General features: G+C 44.2%; 1 protein-coding gene across 9 annotated transcripts in view; it reads right to left on the reverse strand.

Moving 5' to 3' along the window:
• LOC114018365 (butyrophilin subfamily 1 member A1) overlaps positions 1 to 14,338 on the reverse strand; it is a 187,874-nt gene that overhangs the window by 25,967 nt on the left and 147,569 nt on the right. For 3 of the 9 annotated variants that reach the window (XM_043534739.1, XM_043534740.1, XM_043534743.1), the window contains exons 4-8: positions 13,001 to 13,093; positions 11,112 to 11,132; positions 7,122 to 7,148; positions 6,432 to 6,455; positions 4,903 to 4,932 (exon numbers count right to left, since the gene is read on the reverse strand). The exons of 2 other annotated variants lie outside the window; for them this stretch is intronic. In XM_043534739.1, coding sequence (XP_043390674.1) covers positions 4,903 to 4,932; positions 6,432 to 6,455; positions 7,122 to 7,148; positions 11,112 to 11,132; positions 13,001 to 13,093 — 195 coding nt within the window. Of the gene's footprint in view, positions 1 to 4,902; positions 4,939 to 6,431; positions 6,456 to 7,121; positions 7,149 to 10,362; positions 10,450 to 11,111; positions 11,133 to 13,000; positions 13,094 to 14,338 lie in introns of all 9 variants that reach the window. 4 more of the 9 variants (XM_043534741.1, XM_043534748.1, XM_043534747.1 and 1 more) reach the window with 4 other exon arrangements.

The raw sequence follows: 14,338 nt of genomic DNA on the forward strand, positions 1-14,338 counted from the left end.
CGACGTGGCCAGGAGCACCTCGGACACGACGAGGACGGGTAACAGTCATACTGCACCGTCTGCTGCCAGAAGGCAATGGGTTGCTGCTACTGTGTAGCAATGCCGTACCGCGTCTTCCAGCACCCAGGAGACATACGGTGACGGTTACCTGAGCGGGCTCCATGCTTGCGGTGGTATGGCGTCCGCACAGGTAACTCAGGAAAAAAGGTGCGAAACGATTGTCTGCCCTTGCCTTCACGGAGGGAGGGAGGGAACGGGGGCTGGACAATATGTACCCAGAACCACCCGCGACAATGTTTTAGCCCAATCAGAGTGCTCCATTGTGACTGCTCTGGACAGCACTCTCAACTCAGATGCACGATTATTTGCCGTTGCTCTGACGCAGGGAGGGGCGACTGAGGACATGGCTTACAGGGTTGACTTCACGGAGGGTTCCAATAAGAAATGGTGCACCTAAGTTATTGTTCTTATTGGAACAAGGAGGTTAGCCTGGCCTCTGATTGATACATGGCTAGATTTAGCTCGCTGCACCTTCTCTGTGAGTGACTGCAGTGTGACCTAGAGGAATGAGTCCCCTAGACAGGGGAAGAGGCAAATGAGTACAAAACAAATCCGGTTTATTTCTTGTTTTGATCCACTCCATCTATCTTTTACATCTTTGGCTGGCAGCAGACGGTGCAGAAGGACTGCATGCCATCGACATCTCATGGCTGCTCGGCAGAAGACGGTACAATAGGACTGCTAAGCAATCCATATTGCCTGCCTGTTCACCATAAGACGGTTCAATAGGACTGACTGCCGGACTTAAGAGAATGACCTGGTCAAGTCACTAAAAATTTAGTCCCTGCACCCATGTCTGCCCAGGCGCTCCTGATCGACCTCACACAGGCGACCAGGAGCACCTCGGACATGACGAGAACGGCTACCAGTCGTACTGTACCGTCTGCTGCCAGAAGGCAATGGGTTGCTGCTACTGTGTAGCAATGCAGAACCGCGTCTGCCAGCACCCAGGAGACATACGGTGACGGTTACCTGAGCGGGCTCCATGCTTGCGGTGGTATGGCGTCCGCACAGGTAACTCAGGAAAAAAGGCGCGAAACGATTGTCTGCCCTTGCTTTCACGGAGGGAGGGAAGGAAGGGGGGGACTGACGATATGTACCCAGAACCACCCACGACAATGTTTCAGCCCCATCAGGCATTGGGATCTCAACCCAGAATTCCAATGGGCAGCGGAGACTGCGGGAACTGTGGGATAGCTACCCACAGTGCAACGCTCCGGAAGTCGACTCTAGCCTCGGTACTGTGGAAGCACTCCGCCGAGTTAATGCACTTAATGCACTTCTGTGGGGACACACACACTCGAATATATAAAACCGATTTCTAAAAAACCGACTTCTATAAATTCAACCTTATTCCGTAGTGTAGACATACCCTTACTCAGCTCTACTTGGAGTTCATCTCAAAAGAAAAAAAATATTTTTTTAATTCACACACCTGGTGAATTTCAGTTGGGTTAGCTAGCAGATATTACGCCTCTCCTAAAAAGCTTCTAATCTGATACCTCACACCAACCAGACTCATCCCCCTACTGTGAAACTCCTCAATAAATCCTGTCACTGCAATAAAGGAAATTCTGAATATTGTCACGCTTAAGAGATGCTACACGCTGCCTCTTTCTGGAGTCCAAACAGAACACATGAGACTAATTAAAAGATTAAGAAAAAAATATTTTTGCTCCCATACTTCTAACAGGGAGCCCTGCACAGCTCTTTATAGATGTTTTACTAGTGTAGTTAGTTTAATAGAACTGTATTGAAGAAGAACCAATTCAAAGTTAGTTTTTTCTGCTTTGGTAGTCATCTCTTCTTGCACTCATTGGTGTGTGTGTGTCTGTGTGTGTAATTGGTTCACAAATACTCAGATATTACACTGTAACCACTTCCGAAGCCTTCACTATGAAACACCCAACATATTCCACTGTCACATACTCCCAACTGCTATCCCCATGCTCAGTATCCAACCAGACTCATCTGCCAGCCATGACAGGCCTCTGAATAAGCCTCACCCCATGAGGAGGAAATCCCAAACCTTCTCTCAGCATGGAAACTCTACCGACTCCTTGTCTTCTCATGGAAACTTCCCTCACAATCCATCACTCCCATCTGCTAGTTTCTTTTCATCAACACACTGATAATCATCAATATCTCTTGTATTCACAGTTCTTGTCCCCCAAAACATATAATTGATGACACAATGTCAGGGCCTCACTCCTCCTATATTCAGACATGTTATGACTGATTTAGGGTGAAATTCATCCCTTTGGAGAGAGAAGGAGTAGGCCTGTGCAGCACAACATACACACTTATGCCCTGTTTTGAAGGGCTAACTGGGATTTAAGTGATGAATAATCCATTCCACAGGGGAGATTTTTCACCCAGTGAAAGCAGGAATAGGGCTGTATCTTTTCAACTTTTTCTTTTCTACTCTCTCTGATGCTAAAAATCAATGAGGGAAAATATAAAATCTATTTTTCTCTTCAGAAAGCAAACCCAGAATATGGTAGAGATTAGCTCAGACACTACCCATAACTAAACTAATGACAGGTTTCAGAGTAACAGCCGTGTTAGTCTGTATTCGTGAAAAGAAAAGGAGTACTTGTGGCACCTTAGAGACTAACCAGTTTATTTGAGCATGAGCTTTCGTGAGCTACAGCTCACTTCATCGGATGCATAGCATATCGTGGAAACTGCAGTTTCCACGATATGCTATGCATCCGATGAAGTGAGCTGTAGCTCACGAAAGCTCATGCTCAAATAAACTGGTTAGTCTCTAAGGTGCCACAAGTACTCCTTTTCTTTTCATAACTAAACTGAGTCCAAAACAATCAGCTCTATTTCATAGAATCATAGAATATCGGAGTTGGAAGGGACCTCTGGAGGTCATCTAGTCCAACCCCCTGCTCAAAGCAGGACCAATCCCCAACTAAATCATCCCAGCCAGGGCTTTGTCAAGCCTGACCTTAAAAACTTCTAAGGAAGGGGATTCCACCACCTCCCTAGGTATGGCATTCCAGTGTTTCACCACCCTCCTAGTGAAAAAGTTTTTCCTAATATCCAACCTAAATCTCCCCCACTGCAACTTGAGACCATTACTTCTTGTCCTGTCCTCTGCTATCACTGAGAATAGTCTAGATCCATCCTCTTTGGATCCACCTTTCAGGTAGTTGAAAGCAGCTATCAAATCCCCCCTCATTCTTCTCTTCTGAAGACTAAACATCCCCAGTTCCCTCAGCCTCTCCTCATAAGTCATGTGTTCCGGACCCCTAATCATTTTTGTTGCCCTTCGCTGGACTCTCTCCAATTTTTCCACATCCTTCTTGTAGTGTGGGGCCCAAAAGTGGACACAGTACTCCAGATGAGGCCTCACCAATGTCAAATAGAGGGGAACGATCACGTCCCTCGATCTGCTGGCAATGCCCCTACTTATACACCCCAAAATGCCATTGGCCTTCTCGCCAGCTACAGCTCCAGGTCAGCAAAGAATTTAAAACACCCCTTTAGTTTAGAGCATATGGATAATCTGTTTGACTTCTTTAATGGGACTATGCCTGTGAGTAAAGTAAAGCATCTGCTTAAGTGTATTTCACATCTGGGCTTTAGAGATTAAAGGAACATGGGGCTCTCCTTTCTGAAGAGACACTGCCCCTTTCACGCCTCTTGCACCATGTGGCCTAAGGTCAAGAGAGACCGAGTCCCATTCTCACACGTGGCAGGGCAGTCTCCCATGAAATTTAGCTTGGCCAGATTTCATACTTTAACCTGACGCGACATGAAATGTTTTGAAGTTGTTCTCCTTTTCAACATACTTTGGAAACTAGAACTGGACACGGTACACAGTAATGGTCTAAACAATGCTGTATACAGCAGTATTATCACCTGCCAATTGCTACTTGATATTCCTAGGCAGAACCATTCAAAGATCTGGACCCTTTTTGCTACTGGAAAATTCTCCCTAAGGCATTTTCATGGATAACCTCTCCAGGGCATTACCTTTAGGGGGGCAGTTTTAGTTTGTGGATGGAGCTATACAGAAGCCAGGCTGATGGAGGCTGCACTGAGGATGCCCTTCTGGCTAGCACCATCTACTTTTTGTCAGCGCTGACCCCTTGTGGAAGGTTTTATCCTGACACTATTCACAGGGTGCACTTCATCCTAAAAGAACAAGAATTCCAGCACTTTGTTTATTTGTTTGATTGTTCTCCTTATAATCGGGTTTCTAGTAGAGCTATTCAAAAATGGTAATTCTTTTTTTTTGAAATTTTCTGAAAAACACACAAAAAATCATTGTTTTGTTTGAATTTTTAGTGGACTTTTCAAACAAAAGATTGAAAAGAGGAAAAATTTTGGTTTCCCCCCACTTTGTCTCCCTCAGAAGGGGGGGGGGGGCGGAGAAAAGTAGAAGAAAACTAAATAAACCTAAAAACATTTGAAAACTGAATTTGGCTTTGCATGTTTCATCAAGAAATCCAAAAATATTTGGCAAAGTGAAAACTTTTCTCACAATTTTTCACTTCTGTTGCAAAGCCATTTTTAGTTGAAAAAAGTTTGGATGCAGGTATTTTTGGCCAGCTGTAGTTTGCAATGTGAATACTCTTGTTTATTAATTCAACATTTATTTGCTGTGAGCAGCTGAGCTCTGGCCTGCCCCGGTGCATGCTGTATACAAGGGGGGAAGAAAAGGGAATCTCCTATGACCCCTTTAGTCTGCTGATTAGCTGAATAGGATCTACCCCAGAATTTGCTGTTAATGAGGTGCATACACTGTGGAGACCAGAGTCCTGCCCTGTGTGTTTGTAAATGAAGATATACTATAACCTGTTTATAAAAGACATTTGCACTTACCCTGATTCTGACTCCAACCAACTCTGTGTCCTGACACTAAATAAAATAATAATAAATACTAATTAACAATTACAATGACATGGATATTTTATTAATGTGTTAAATAAATGTGTTAAATAAAACTATTTTCTATAAGGTTTATTTTGAAAAAAATGAGTATTTAAAAATAACATTGTATATTACCACAGGGATGTGTGTATGGCACTTCTCAGGTAATTAAAAAGACCAGGTCTCTATTATTGGAAGTGTGTGCTCATAATTAGACTGAAAATAAAACATAAATAAAAAGTAGTCCATAACAACACTATCACACGGGCCAAGAATGAGATTTGAGGCCCGGACTTTCAGCATGAGCTATAGCAGTAAATCATTCAGGATGCTAAAGTAGTGGACCAGACAGTAAAGTGGGACAAAGTCCCCCCCACACCCCTATATGTGGCTACAAGAGCATGGTGGTAGATATACAGAGAGACAATGTACTATGCACCCAGTCAGTGGGGCACTCAATAACCCTCTAGTGGTGACTGGGCTGCATAAAAAGCTTTATGAGTAGAGCTCGGTGAATAATGGATTTTTCGGATTTTTCTTCTTCAGAAAAGACCAATCAAATAGAGCAGTGGTTCAGAAGTGGGTTCCTCGGACCTCCGGGGAGAGTGGGGTCTGCCCTCATTTATGTGGGGGTCTGTCCCTTAAGGAGTACTACAGTGGGACCAGAATGTGCCAGAAAAGTATTCTGGCACTTTCGCTGCATGGCAGGATGCCATTTTGTTCTCAAAATGATGTCCTTCATACAATGTGATCTTTCACACACCATGCGTGAAAGGTCATGCTGCTGGGGGTATTCCCACACTGGTGCGGGCATTTGGGTACCACCAGTACTTGCCCATTCAGAATTACACCACAAAATAATTTAAATTAAAGTAAAAATCAGTCTGATGTGATAACTTGTAATGATTGCAGATGCTTTATTTTTGGTTCCTTTGTAATTCTTATTTTAATTACAAAACATATATTTTAAAATAATAAATTTATCTAACTAACAGAATAATAATAATAACAACAACAACATGAAATTTATGTATAAAAATGAAAGTGGTTCAGGAAATTTAGTCAGATGCCACAGGAGTCCTTGGAGGAAAAAGTTTGGGAACCACTAACATAGAGCACTAAAGGCAGCTAAAATACACATGCTTTCCCAAGAATATTTTTCCATGTAAGCAATTGTAGTAGCTGCCCCAGGGGTGTTATGCAGTTGTGAATGGGAGGGAAGGTGGAGTGTGGGTCATCATGAATGGAAGACTGTCCATTAGAGGGTGTCTATCACACAATGTAACTATGAATATGTGTCCCATACAACGAGTTGCATTGAAAACCCCAATTTATACTGATGAAAAGCAAAACATTTTGCATTTGCTTTCAAGAAATCTATAGAAAGTGTAATGGACTCTACATATTATTATGAGAAAGAAATAGGTTTCTCATCTTTTTACATATTGATTTTAAATAATGTAGTGATGAAATATATCTACCTTGTTCTGCACTGATGAGTGTCCCTTCAAAAGAGAACAAAGTAACACAGAGAAGGTTAGAATGTTTAACGGTAATATCACATATGAGCACTGACAATCTACATCAGATATTTATTGCAGCATTTTCATATTGTCCCCAGAAATATCCCTCTGCTATTATATGTTATGGACATATGGGCCAGATCTTCAGCTGGTATAGATTGGCCCAATGACATAGAAATGTGGGACTGGAATGGACCCTGAGAGGTCAGCAAGTCCAATTCCCTGTGCTAAGGCAGGGCCAAGTAAACCTAGACCATCACTGACAGCTGTTTGTCCAACCTGTTCTTAAAAACCTCCAGTGATGGGGACTTCACAACCTCCTTTGGAAGCCTATTCCAGAGCTTAACTAATTTTAGAATTAGAAAGATTTTCCTAAAGATTTTAGCTCGCTTGCTAAAAATATTAATGTAGCCATGGCGGCATGGGAGGCTGCATGGGCTAGCCACCTGAGTACAATCCCACCCGGGACCCTAGGTATGCATTAAGTAGCTCAGGTACACCTCAGTAAGCTGTATTGGCTGTGCAATGGGATGTATTGCAACCCAGAATCCCCTGTAGACTATGTACTACAAGTCCACCCTTGGGCATTCCCCCGATATCACAACAAACACTTGGCAAAACTTTACATTGATCTGCCCCATTTGTTACCTTTTTCAGGATCTCTCCTTCTGTTTCCTAAAATAAAAGTCAGAGGTAATGTATGAAAACACCCACAGAGATGAAAATAGCAATTACTCATTACCTAAAACCCTACAGCCTTTAAATTCTAAAGCTCCTAGACAGGGAGTGGTGTGTGTTTATTAACAGGATCTCAGTGTTATTCAATAGAAATCACCTAGCAGAGTAGTAAGTCTACTATATATTTTAAAGCTAGCTGTACAAAGGACTGTGACTCAACATTGTAATGCCTAATCTCTAGGTGCCCCGCCTCCCAGTGCAGTATACAATCTGGAGTTAGGCACTCACGGTCCCTAAACAATGTGTGGGGAGAGTTAGGTGCCTATGAATGGGCTACACAAAAGCCAGCATGCTGTGAAGGGAAATGCCTAAACTAGCCAATAGGAAATGCTGAGGAGAAGGGAGTGGCTGAAGTCCACTGAGGACCGACAGCCATGAGCCCTCTCTGGCAGCTAGGGGTCTAAACCCCACCTTTTACTAACAGATCTAGCTTCAAGTCCCTTCTCTGGCTGAGAGGAGCAGGGGTGTGATCTTTGTCCCAGATTACCCCAGTGGGTAGGGTGCTCCCCTGAAAAGGACTGGAGGGAAGGCTACAACCCAGTGTCAACTCTCTGCTCCTGTCAGGCAGAAGAGGGAGTTGAATCTGGGTCTCGAACATTTTGGGTGAGTGGTCCAACCAGCGAGTTAATGGCTATATGGGCATTAGTGACACATCCTCTTCTGGCATCATTTTGTGCAAGGCCTGGTCTGGTGGGCAATGCCTAGTTTGACTATCCTGCTGAGGCTTAGGTGTGAGCTTAGGCACCTGGTCTCCGGATTTAGGTGGCTTTGCATATGCCAGCAGCAGAAACGTAGGCCTCATGGGGATTTTTCCAATGGAAATTCAGGCGTTGAGGGACTTCAGACAATTACAGGGTCAGGTGGCAGCAGAGAGGGGGTTTTGAGGACCTGAATTTTGGATGTAGGCATCTAAAGTACCTCAACTCCTTTTTGGATCTAGCCCCACGTCTGTAGCTATAACCTCCTCTTCCCAGTTTAGCAAACTGCATCATGCAGAAAAAGAAATGTGTCTACGCTAGGTGAGGAAAGCTCTATAGGGACATGGGTTAGGTTTAGGGTTACTGCACTGGCTGGGTGCCTTGCTTGCCCTGACAAGAGTTCAGTATGTCAGTCCTGATGAAAACACTTAAGGATATCCCCACATTATGGCTCCAATCCCATATCCTTCCAGGCAGACCCTGATGGTGTGTGGAACGATTGCCAGGATCAAGGCCTATGGTTGCACCAGTTTGGGATTCCTGGAACACCCATCCTCTAGCACCAACTCTTCCCTTCCATCTTCCTCCTGGAGAATGTCCAGAAGGGCTGTCACTGCCCCACACCACCACCACTCAAAGGATTTGAGCAAGAGGATATTGCCCCCCCTGAGGCAGCGTTAGGTCTCAGACACTGTGGGCATGTCTACACTAAAAACTTAAGTTAACCTACATTAGGACAACTTCCACCCACCACAGCAATTACTGCAGTGTTTCATGTCCACACTACCCTCCTTCGATTGGTGGTGCATGTCCTTGCCATGAGCTCTTCCACTGACCTAAACGGGACAGTGTGGGGAGCTGAGAGCCAGAGCTCTTAGCTCAGCTCACAGTTCTCCACCAGGAGCCCAGCTACCCCAGGGTCCCTGCCAGGTGCCCCCTCTCAGCTCTCCAGCCTGCTGTGAGCCCGGAGGGTCCCCCCGCCATGCACTCTTGGCTTTGCATATCCTGCTGGAAGCACAGCAGCCGCCCGGGCACTCGGCTGCGCACTCCCCACCATCTCTGCTCTCGGCTCTGAGCTCCCCGCTGGGAGCATGGCAGCCCCCGTGCTCTTGCCTCCATGCTCCCCAACAAGACTGGGGCAGTTGCCTGGGCTCTCACCTCCCCACTCCCCGCTGTGAATGGGACAACCGCCCAGATTCCCAGTGGGGAGCCGGGAGCCTCGGTGCAGCCAGGCTCCCAGTATGAAGCGGGGAGCTGGGACCCCTGGAGCAGTCTGGCTCTGGGTGGGAAGCGAAGAGCCTGGGCAATAGCCCAGCTGGGAGTGGGGAATGGGGAGCGAGGGGTGCAGCCTGGCTTGGAGCAGGGAGCCCAGGCAGCGGGCAGTAGCCCAGCTGGGACTGGGCGGGGGGGGGGCAGCCGGGCTTGGAGCAGGGAGCCAGGGCAGCAGCCTGACTGGGAACAGGAGTACTTTCTTGTCAATTTCACGCAACTGTCTACATGGACACTGCATTACCCTAACTAAACCGACATAAGCCCTACGCCTCTCGTGGAGGTGGAGTTATTATGTCAGTGTAGTAGGGCACTTACATCAGCCGAGCAAGGCTGTAGTGTGTACACCGACATAGGTTGACATAAGGCAGCTTACGTCAACCTAACTATTTAGTGCAGACCAGGGCTAAGAGGGAGCTGGCTTTGTACCCGACATTATTGTCAGTGTCTGAAGAAACCTTGCCCTAGCCCTTCCCCAAAGCACAGGGTTTACCAGGGGAAACGCCACCAAATATATGCTGAAATTCCTCCTGGTCTTGGAGCACCCTATTGATTGGGCAGGGGAGATGTTCTTTTCCTGGGCTTGGTTTCTAATGCCAAATCTCCCTCCTCCTTTTCTCAGGTTTGGGGTGGGATAGAATTTAAATCTGGATCCTGAGACAAAGTTCATGGTTTGTCTGTCTATAATTCACTGAATCAAAATAATGGAGCCAAACACTCACAAATATGTGAGGGGTTGAGTCAAAAACTGGTTCCAATTTTGGAGCCTGTTTCTAGTAATAATTTATACCATTTGCAAGTGGTGGGACAAAGACTGCAGCCCTCCTCACCAAATATTCCCCTTGATGCTGATTTCAGTAAACACTGAGTAAGTGATTTAGTATAGTATCATAGCCATAGGCCATTGCACACACTACAATAAATAGAAAAAATAATTTAAAACAATAGTCAATAAAACAGATGCAAATTTTAAAAACACAGGACTAGCACTTCCCTAAAATCAGTTACACTTCAAAATTACCATGCTGAAAACAATATACAAAACTAAAATTAAAAAAAGAAAGAGGAATACATTATTTTGTTTAGGTCAGAAGTAGCCTGTCACATACATTATTTACACAGAATTTGGTCTTATATTATAAATATGAAGAAAGTCTAGAAATGTAGAAAGAAGATTTTCCTACTTAAATAATAATAAATGAAGATGATCCCGATGATGATAATAACAATGAGGACAACAACCAGGACCACGAGAGCCTCAGCCATTTTTTCTGTAGAACAAGACAAACCCCCCCCAAAAAAACAAAGATCATTAGTTACTGAAAATATCCAACACATAGATGTGTCCTGATCCAGAAGTGCCTTTTCGTTTTAAAGATAGAGAACGATTCTAGGTTGTTTGGGGTCTTTTGTTGTGTGTGTTTGCTGGAAGCACAATTAAAATTATTTGACAAATAAAATGGACGAAATGGATACAGACCTGGTAAGATTTCAAAACAAACAAACAAACAAACAAAGCATCAGCACTGCATCATAATTTCTCATTATTTTTATTCCTCAATATTACATAAGAAAGGTTATTTATTAAACAAATAGTTTTCACAACATATTAAATCTTTAAGCATAAAAAGGGGAAAGCTACAGTCTAAAATTTATCCCAATGAGTCGCCAATAAATCCTGACCACAAACTGACTCACTAGACTTGGGTGGTCAGGAATTTTGTTAAATTCTCTGCAGAATTCCCTCATTTTAGGTTCTCACCATGCACTTGTTCTCCGTTGACTTTCCTTAAAATAGTCACAGTGCCTAAAAGGGCTGTTGTTTGCAGTTCACCAATGGTTCTCACCTTTTATTATTATGATATTACTCATAATCTATCTTAATAAACGTTTTGGTGTTATTGAAAGTAGAAAACAAAGAATGCAGACTTACCAGTCTTTTCCTCAGAGGTTTCTCGGGGGAAAAAAAGAAAAAATGTTTTACCCATTGTTTCCTCAAAACTGTGTATTCATACTTGTGCACAGGGGTGGGAAATAGATCAGATGTCCCACTGAAGGAGAGAGTGTGCCCACAATTTACTAATCAAATAATTTCCATTGTGACAAAATGAATATTTCCGCTACCTTGTAAGAATCATTTGTGTCTGTTTCCTATGCAGAAAGGGTGAGATTTTTGGTGTTCTTTAGCTAATCACTTCTTTTCTTCTCTCTTTTCATGTTCTTTCTTTTCATGTTCTTTTCATGTTCTCTATGTATATAAATCTCCCCACTGTATTTTCCACTGAATGCATCCGATGAAGTGAGCTGTAGCTCACGAAAGCTTATGCTCAAATAAATTGGTTAGTCTCTAAGGTGCCACAAGTACTCCTTTTCTTTTTGCGAATACAGACTAACACAGCTGCTACTCTGAAACCTTCTTTTCTTCTGTGTGTTTGGGCAAATGGTGTGATAGGTAAATGCGTTGTGTTTAAGAAAACATTGTTTTAAGAAAAAAATAAAAGACCCTACACACATGCTAACCAGCTTCCTGGAGCTTACCTGAAGTCATTGGGAGTTCTGGGTTCTTAGCACCTCACATGCCTCAGGACCCTGTGAACTCGGGTTGTGGGAGGGGGCACACAGTTCATAGCTTATGTAGGCTGAGCTCATTGTATGCACCAGGGGCTTCTTGCATTTCTCCATCCCCACACAACTCCCTGTGGGACCCCAACCCATTCCCCTCTGTTTCACGGTCTCCCTAGAGTCACGCAACCTTTCCCATGCCAGGGAATCTGTGTGTCCATACTTCCACTCTGTCCCCAAGAAAGAGTGCCCCATGGCTCCTCCATGCCAGGGGTCCTGTATGCAGGTCACTTACGCTTCTCTACACATGCCTACCCTGCCCCACCCTCCCACCACCAAATCTTATTCTTCTTGCACTCTTCTTTTCTTTCTTTTTCAGTGTTTCCGCCTTTTTAAATTCTATTGGGACAAACAGAGCAAAGATGAGATGGGAGAGCTGTTATGCTGAAAGGAGTTATTTATGCCATCAACTGGTTCTTTGATCTACAGACAATTACAGAAGTGGTTGAAAGTGCTATGCTATCTCTGCTATGCAGGTGCTAGGCGATCCATGTGTCCTCCATTTCCCCTTTCCAGTTTGCAGATTTCCACCAAAATTGACAGGGTTCTGCCCATCGATATCTCGAACATTCCCTGAAATTCTGGAATTGATTGGATGCAACATTCTAAAATAGTCATATTACATCTATTAACACAGAGGCCTGAAACTATAAGTTACTCTATAGATTAGTTAAAAAAGACTTCCGTGTCTTTGTTTCTGGGGGAAAAAATCTCCCAATTTCTGTGTTTTTCCTAATGGACTTCAAAGAAATTCTTCAACTGCTTCTCCAGGGGATTCCAGGGGATTCCAGATCATGGCCAGTCTCCACAGTGAACGGCATGTTCTATGGCTGCCTGGCCTCCACAATGCCACATGCCAATACCAATACTCAGGCCAGGTCTACACTCAAAAGTTAAGTCGACCCAGCTACATTGCTCAGGGAGATGAAAAATCCACACCCTTGACTTTTGCAGTTAAGCCGACCTACACCCAGTGTAGACAGCACTAGGTTGATGCAAGAATTCTTCTGTCAACCTAGCGTTTGCCTCTCGGGGAGATGGATTCACTCCAGTGATGGGAGAACCCCTCCTGTCGCTGTAGTGTGTGTCTACACTGAAGTTCACCAACGATTATTATCTTTTATTATTATGTTATCACTCATCTATCATAATGAACATTTTGGTGTTATTGAAAGTAGAGAACAAAGAACGCAGACTGACCAGTCTTCTTCTCAGAGGTTTCTGGGGGGAAACTTATTCTTCTCCTTTCTCTCTTTATTTCTTTCTCTTTCAGTGTTTCACCATTTTTAAATTCTATTGGGACAAAGAGCAAAGATGAGAAGGGGGAGCTGTTATGCTGAAAGGGGTTACTTATGCCATCAACTGATTCTTTGATAGGCAGACAATTACAGAAGTGGTTGAAAGTGCTACGCTATCTCTGCTATGCAGGTGCTAGGCGATCCATGTGAACTCCACTTCCCTTTTCCAGTTTGTAGATTTCCACCAAAATGGCCAGAGTTCTGCCAATTGATATCTAGAACATTCCCTGAAATTCTGGAATTGATAGGCTGCAGCGTTCAAAAATTGTTGTATTACATCCACTAACACAGAGGCCTGAAACTCTAAGTTATGCTAAAGAATAGTTAACCAAGACTGCCATGTAGCTTTGTAAAGTTAGGCTAAGAGAGATAATAAAAATGTTAGCAAACAGAATTACCAGGATCACCTCTGAAGCCTTTTTTAAAACACCAGTGTTGCTACATTAGCTATCTCCTAGTCACCTATTACAGGCTGTTCTAGATAACGCAGCTGATTTCTCCAGTTTCCTCTCCCAGGATTGTGATGTGGCTCAGAACACTGAACAGAAGTTGATGACCCTGCTCTGTTTTGGTCACAGGCTGCAGATCCCGCCCATTCTTGGTAACCCAGTGGAGTTCGGGTTTGGGGAACCACCCTGTTGACATGCAGGTTAGGTCAATCCCCTGGCCCTGGGGACCCAGCACATCAATGGACACAGAAGCCACAGTTAAAACAACAAGAGAGATTTGGAAGGGAGTAGCTTTAGGGAAACGGCATTGTCCCTTTGTTATGGCTTTATTTTTAACTCAGGGCACTCTCCCTCTTTCTGTGTTTTTCCTACTGGACTTCAAAGAAATTCTTCACCTGCTTCTCCAGGGGATTCCAGATCATGGCCAGTCTCCACAGTGAACGGCATGTTCTATGGCTGCCTGGCCCCCAAAATGCCACATGCCAATGCCAATACTCAGGCCAGGTCTACACTCAAAAGTTAGGTCGACCCAGCTACATTGCTCAGGGAGGTGAAAAATCCACACCCTTGACTTTTGCAGTTAAGGCGACCTAAACCCAGTGTCAACAGCACTAGGTTGATGCAAGAATTCTTCTGTCAACCTAGCATTTGCCTCTCAGGGAGATGGATTCACTCCAGTGATGGGAGAACCCCTCCTGTCGCTGTAGTGTTTGTCTACACTGAAGTTCAGACAAGCCCTTAGATTGGGATCTCAGAGGTCTGGGCCTGTTTGTCTGTCCCCTAGTCCCTGC

The sequence above is a fragment of the Chelonia mydas genome, chromosome 23 (assembly GCF_015237465.2).
Source record: "Chelonia mydas isolate rCheMyd1 chromosome 23, rCheMyd1.pri.v2, whole genome shotgun sequence".
In the NCBI taxonomy this organism is placed as follows: Eukaryota; Metazoa; Chordata; order Testudines; family Cheloniidae; genus Chelonia; species Chelonia mydas.